The sequence below is a fragment of the Apium graveolens genome, chromosome 6, assembly GCF_009905375.1.
Source record: "Apium graveolens cultivar Ventura chromosome 6, ASM990537v1, whole genome shotgun sequence".
Taxonomy (NCBI): Eukaryota; Viridiplantae; Streptophyta; class Magnoliopsida; order Apiales; family Apiaceae; genus Apium; species Apium graveolens.
Window position 1 is genome coordinate 64,858,830 of NC_133652.1, and position 7,193 is coordinate 64,866,022.

The following is a 7,193-nucleotide window of genomic DNA, read 5'->3' on the forward strand; positions in this document are numbered from 1 at the left end:
AACAATCACACCACCAGACACCGCTCCACAAGCTCAGATTTGCCAACTCTACAACAGCGTCAGGGTCTTGATCCCTCGATTCTTAAATCCATCAAAGTCATACAATTCTCTTCAGCAGAAGCTCAGGTAGGTTTGGAATGCTCCGTTTGTCTCTCTCAAGTATCGGAAGGAGAGAAGGCCAGATTTTTACCCAAGTGTAATCACGGCTTTCACATGCAATGCATTGACATCTGGTTTCATTCTCATTCTACCTGTCCCCTTTGTAGAAACGTTGTTACGATTTCCTCAGATGACTTGGAGGCGGCTGCTGTTGATGCTGGGGTTTCACCGGATTCGCAACCACCGAATGCATCTTCCTCCATTCCCTCTTCTTCAGGTGTAGTAAATGATGGCCATCTAGCAATCGATATAACTGTTTTACAGACTGCGGAAGAAGATCAGAAGTCCCCTGTGACTCCCAGAGTTGCACTATACAGGTCATTAAGCAGACTACTGAGCAGGAATAGCTAGGTTGTTAATATGTCCTCCCTCCCATTGTTGATGTTGATCAAACACTCACTTTTAGTATCCTATACTCCAACCATATGTACACATATATAATACGACATTCGTAAATCACTGTAAAAATGTAATTACACATTATATATTCTTTTGTGAGACAGATCTTAAACACAATTATTTTATAGGTTAAAGAACTCGCTAGGATGCAAGGAAATATCCAGCATTCACAGTCATTGATAATGCCTTGTGTAACCTGATCAAACTGAAATACTTTTATAAGATTTTCTATGGTTCACCTTTTGTGTTGTACTGAAATCTCTTCTGCATTTCGGTTCCATGATCGAAAACCCCCTTAGTATTCTTGGTTTAATCAAATATTGCTAACCAAGCCGCTAATGAACTCAGAAGGGGAGACACAAACCCAGATGAACACTTATGGCAAATGTCAAATGCATGTAATATCCTGATGTTGGCAAATACAAACTAGTAATACTCGAATAAAAGGAGAATCACAACAAGACACAGAATATCACCATCTTATACATGTGTTTCATGATAATTACTAGGAAATTTCTCAAATCTCCACTACATGTAGAAGGGATCATTACAGTTGAAGAAGAGGCAATGATATTACAATGCCGAAAATGGAGACCAGCAACACCAGCACCCACGTTGGAAATGATTGCCTCCTGACGTTTTTTATGTCTCTCTGGGGTTCTGGTTTATTCACTTCTCCTTTTGAATTGCCTATTTGTTCCAACAAAGGTCTCACTTCCTCTAAAGCTTGCTCAGCTCGCTTCTGCTCAGGAACAGCCTTTTCAGAGAGCTGCTGTCCTTCATATTTCTCCACAAATTCCGGGAACAAGTTTCTGAACTTTATGCTATGGGCAAAAGTATAAGTCAGATAACTTCTAATAAAGCTGAAATGCTCACCAGAAACACTGACAATAGAAATTTAATGAAAATAATTTACTGAAATACTGATCTATTTATTCACTTAGCATTCCCGACCTATTTCATAAATGAAAGCACCATTATAATTATTAGCCTGCTTTTGCTTCAAAACTGAGACCAGGGTGTAATTTGGATGATCGGGGTGAGCATGCCAGAATTAGTTATTAATGTAAAGATCTAGTCTTTGTTTATTTCAAGTAAATGACATATATTGTCGACAACTTGCAACCTAGATATATTTCAATTAAGTATTGCAGTCCCAATGAGATGACAATGGCATTGGTAAGAAAATGCTGTATAAAAGTGTAACAAATGCATTGTGCTATGATGCTATCTTTGAGTGGAAAAAAACTAAAAGAAACAAATCGGCGCGTACTCACTTCTTACAGTTGAATGCAAGAGAGGACTTCGCAAGTCGTTGCTTCTCTGCAACAGTAGTAGTCACACTACCAGTTGTAGGACTGTTGTCCATCTGCACAGTAAAACCAACAAAAGAAAATTTGAATGCTAAACAACTTTAGGGACGCAAGGCAACCCCAAAAATATAGCAATTAACTAGAAATTAAATTGATTTAAATTACACATTCAAATGGGTTTGGGTTTCGGATACATAAGGCCACTCATATCAAATACATGGTCAAGAGAGCCCGTATGACATTCTCAACACCTTGCAGACATGCAGAGGATAAGCACTTTAAGGAGAAGAAAACTTGACCTTCTACAAATATACCAAGTTTCTGTGATTCAATTTCAAGTACATTATGTTTCTGCCTTAAAAGTGCAAGATATTGACATAAAAGAATATAAATGGATAAAGTCACACTCAGGTGACATTGTAGAAGAGTAAAGACTTACCATGAAAGAGAGCAGTCCAGTGAGTATGCTGCATTTAGGGTAAACAAAAATTAGCAAAAGTCAAGTACATTATCGAAACACTGAAAAGGAAATTCGAATTAAAAAGAGAAAAAAAAGGAGCATCCACTTAAGATACATATTTGACCTTGAAACAGACCACATTGGATTCCAGCTTTCTGGATGAACTACAAAATGGCACAGTGAAGCTAATTAATTCTCAAATTAAATGACAGACAATCTAATATGGTGTATATTCAACAACGTATCTGGTAAACAACAGACAGGTAAGCTTGTATCCAGTTTATGTAGACTTACAATCACTCATTGATAGACAAATTTTCGTCTGTGTCTTAAACCGCCCATTAGGAGTTGTCATACTACAAGAAAACAAGGATAAAGATCTAGTTAGATATCAAAAAAAAACTGATCGATACTTGGAAACTAAATTTTAGATAGAGGTCGGATAAGAATACATACAGGCAGGTTTTAGTTGAAACAAGGTTACAATTATTCAAATTGTTATATAACTTGTAATATTATTATTTGACACTTGACAGAGTTGACTTATATAAATTGATATATATATTTTAAAATAGATATAAAATTTCTTGTGTTTTCTAATTCTCTAAGAAACGGAGATGGATTTTTCCTTTGTTCTTCCCCTTCCCCGCCTATTTTCTTTTCTTTTGATAATGTCCTACATCAGAAAGTATAGAGAATCTCCTCTACTCATGCAGAGATTCTGTCAACAATGCAATTAGTAAATGAAGGGAGCAAATTGTTCCATCTCTGGATGATGCATTTTTTAAGACATTGGAACTTTAGCAGCCCTCTAAAGCTTTTTTTATTCACATTATTTTGAAGGGAGATAAATCATTTTAAATCTTTTCATCGAAAACATGAAATACTGAAGGTTAAAGTAATCAACAATTAAAAAAATGCTTCTTATACTTAATACTATTCAATTTAAACATGTAACTAACATATATGCCACATGGCACATAATTCAATAATCATGTGAGAAACATTTTGTTCAAATAATCGCAAGAGTACGATTAAGATAGAATCTCATGTTACAACTAATATAGTAAATTCAACCATCTATGACCTTCAAATCATATGTCGCTGATAATCTAAAAGTACCGCCAAAGATCACATGTACTTGATACAACCATAAACTCATGTAATAACGTTAAAAGAGAGTAATGAAGTACCTGATTCCAGGAGGCTTAAATGGATATTCTGGAGGAAATTTGATCTTTCCAAAGTAGTATCCACCTAAAGGCAGAAGAGGTTAGTCACAAAAATCAATTGAGCATTGGAACAGAACATGACCAATAGAAATCCTCCTCGCCCCCCCCCCCCCCGAAAAAATATATAAATTACATATTTATACGAGACAATAAAAGAAAAACAAACCTGCAAAAGGAGTCCCGGCGCTCCCTTCCAACACATAATCTATACAAAATAAAATATGATGGGACTACATTTAGTTTTGAACGATATGTGGCTGAAGTTAAAGGTACACAGAACTTGATGATACTTCAATATGTTGAATCTCAAAGAACTTGAAAAATTATAACTTACGTGTACAGATTTTAAAAATAAGCAGAAAAAGTACATAGAGATACCAAAAGTCAACCTATCAGTATATGGTGGCCTTTAGGAAAGCCATAAGACCCACATTCTAGGTATGACACATGCTACTAGATATGATCATATAGCATATATATATGCACTGGATATTGGGAGAGATTTTGAGCAAGGAAATATACAAAAGACAAACTTATATGGCTCAACTCCTGAATTAAAATTATTGTCAGAAGGAGATGCAAATTGAACTTACACCACTCAAGAATATTATTCGAGGAAGGGCGAGCCACACATTGAGGAGCAGGTTCCTGAATGTATAAGACCAAACCAAAAGTTATCGCAACTACACTTTGAAGAACTACATTTCAGAAAGGAAGAAAAAGCCATGCTCATCAAGTGTGCAAACGAACTATGTTAAAAGCTTAAATAATATCTTTTAACATAATTGCAAAACTAGATCTCATGGTATAAAGACGACTATGGCACAATTCCTGCAACCATATAACAGCCATCATTGAATTTTGTTAAAATCGTATAATACAGGGAATGAATACAAAAGAAATTTTAGCCTAGGGAACTGCTGATATGGTAATATAATGGAAGTACTCACTAAAACCATTAACTTTAGCATAAGGTATATAGCAGCACTAGCAAAAGAAAAAAATAGTTTCCATTTCATGCACGCACATCAATGAAGGAAAGAAGTGATTTAAGAATAAGATCCTGAACCAAAAAGATTTGAAAGCATACTCGAGAAATGAGATTTGTAGTTTAAAGAAAAAGCAAATTGGATATGAATTACGAAACTGAAATTTAACATGGAATTAAGCAAAATATACTTGCTGGCTCTAAATTCTAATGGATTGGAATGAGATCATACTTTACAGAGTGCTCTGTATTCTTTCTGGAGACGCTTTACACATGCTTTCTCTGCCATCTTACAGCTTTAAGAGTACCAGCAATTCAAACGTTGTTGATTAACAGGTATACAAGTTGGTGGGTGAGCGGTCAAAGAAAAGGGGGGATAAGGGGATGCCAGTCCTGAGAACATGGAAAGAACATATATGTCAACAGTGAAAATTCATGGAAAGAACATATATGTCAACAGTGAAAATTCATGGAAAGAACATATATGTCAACAGTGAAAATTTAAGGTTAACTATATATAAGCTATATACTAGATATCACAAACTGTTTCCAGCAAAGAGATTAAATAAGTTAGGAAAATACATCGAGAACCATGCACTATTGATTATATAAAATCCATAATAACTTAATACAAATTACTAATGTAATATCAAATCCAAAAGTAAAACATGGTTCGTGGTGAACGACTACTGGAAAGTATTAAGAGGACTTAAACCCCCAATACTGAGATAGCTGTCATTCTGTGCAAACCACGCGCTACAGAAGCTACGTGGCATCTTCCAATAAACGCTCTGAGATATACCAAATTTAATTTTAGTGACCAAACGTAAACAGCAAGAAACGATCCTGTCGGATTCCCAGAGACACTACAAATATCCCGCATTTAATTGACAAGACAATTACAAAACAAAACACCAATCATAAAAGAACCATAAACACGACAAAAAAAAAATCCAAACATTAAATCACCTCTCTCAAAGCCACAGCAACAGTCTTTCATGATCACTTAACATAACATAACACGTAATTCACTAATCGCACAAACTCCCTACCTTCAAAACACATCAATTCAATTTGACCAAATCAAATTCTCCCTAAACATCCAAAAACCATTCATACAAAACCTAGAACATTAAATCAACACTTGACACATTACTATACACTATAATCTATAAACCCTAACTAAAAGCAATACAATCGCATCAACAAAACACAATTAAGTAAACAAAAACACAGAGATTTCAGTATAAAGTGAGTGAATTGTGAAATCAAATAATGAAATTGAATTAAAAAGCAACAAGTGATAATACAATTATAAGTGTTATAAATTAACATCCGAAAATGATAGTAAAAGAGAGAGAGTGTAGGATATAAAGAAGGGGTGAGATCTATGTAGAGAAAATAACCTGAGGATGAAAGAGGATTAAAATTGAAGCGTCAATTCATTATCCCCGATATGAAGGATCCGATCAATTACAGATAGAAAATTATTATATACTGACGGATATGAAATGAAGTGGATTATATATGTCTTTCTGTGCTCGGGGGCTTGGTGCCCCGTGCGGGCTCCATTTTTAATTTTTCTTTTATTTTCAATTTTTTATTATCGATTGAGCCAATAAAATGGCCGAATAGTTACGATTTTATCCTTATATGTTAAAAAATCACAAAAAATGTCAATCTTCTATAACTTATACTAAAATAAGATAAAATTTGTAGTTAAGGTTTAAACTCATATTAGCCTATTAGAGCGTTGATGTTATAACCACTATGCTACAAGAATTTTTGAGTTACAGTAAAACCTATATAAATTAATATAGTTGGGACCGGAGAATTCTATTAATTTAGAGAGGTATTAATTAATCGATAAATTAATAATTATTAATTTATAGAGAATTTTCGGTAACAAACAAAATTAACTTTTGATTAAATTTTTATTCACATAAATTTAAATAAAATGAATTGTACAATTTATATTTTATACTTAATTCAATTAATTCAATGTATATGAATTTAGAAAGTCAATGTAATGTACAATATATTAGATTCAAAGTAAATGTAGTGTATAAGTTAAATTCATTGTATTTTACATAGAAAATATTCAATGTATATTAGGAAAATTTAAAGTACATGAATTAATTTAATTCATTGTATTTTACATAGAAAGTATTCAATGTATGTGTAGTCATAAAATATATTATATATACTGTATATACTAGATTGGGGGAAAAATTATACAAATAAAACAATGGCTTCTCATCTAAAAGGTGTCACAAAATCAACAATGACGGATGAAGCAAGAAAAGCATTATGTGAATATAAAAGAGAAAATTCATCATGCACTCAAAAAGATCTCCAGTTGTGGCTCGAGAATAAGTTTCATCTAAAAGTTAGTTAAGGTACAATATCAAATACACTAAAAGTTACACGTAAAGAAGCACTCAAGGCATCAAAAATGCTTAATAACTTTTTGATGCAACATGAAAGCACCACACCCGAGTTTTTGGATGCAATAAGGAAGATTAGGGACGAGCTTCATGTTGATTTAAATTATATTAAAAAGCAAATTACAATTGAATCATATTTTACAAAGATGTAATAGCTATATTTTTATGAATATAAGGGAATTATTAATTTATAGT

The 7,193-nt window shown here is 33.4% G+C and overlaps 1 protein-coding gene across 1 annotated transcript; it reads right to left on the bottom strand.

The window, feature by feature from the left end:
- Positions 1-934: 934 nt before the first annotated feature.
- On the bottom strand, positions 935-6,103 carry LOC141664327 (ubiquitin-conjugating enzyme E2 34-like). The gene is made up of 10 exons (XM_074470254.1): positions 5,958-6,103; positions 4,784-4,944; positions 4,157-4,211; positions 3,730-3,768; positions 3,525-3,588; positions 2,626-2,687; positions 2,456-2,495; positions 2,311-2,338; positions 1,836-1,927; positions 935-1,382 (listed from the first exon to the last, which is right to left on the bottom strand). The coding sequence occupies exons 2-10, from the start codon at positions 4,838-4,840 to the stop codon at positions 1,106-1,108; spliced, it is 714 nt and encodes a 237-aa protein (XP_074326355.1). The 5' UTR covers positions 4,841-4,944; positions 5,958-6,103; the 3' UTR covers positions 935-1,105.
- Positions 6,104-7,193: the final 1,090 nt, after the last annotated feature.

Coding starts and splice junctions, on each gene's coding strand:
- LOC141664327 (XM_074470254.1), bottom strand. CDS start 4,840: ATGGCAGAGAAAGCATGTGTAAAGCGTCTCCAGAAAGAATACAGAGCA. Junction 3,769..4,156: donor GAATAATATTCTTGAGTGGT/GTAAGTTCAATT, acceptor TATTTTGTATAG/ATTATGTGTTGGAAGGGAGC. Junction 2,688..3,524: donor TTTAAGCCTCCTGGAATCAG/GTACTTCATTAC, acceptor GTTTTCTTGTAG/TATGACAACTCCTAATGGGC.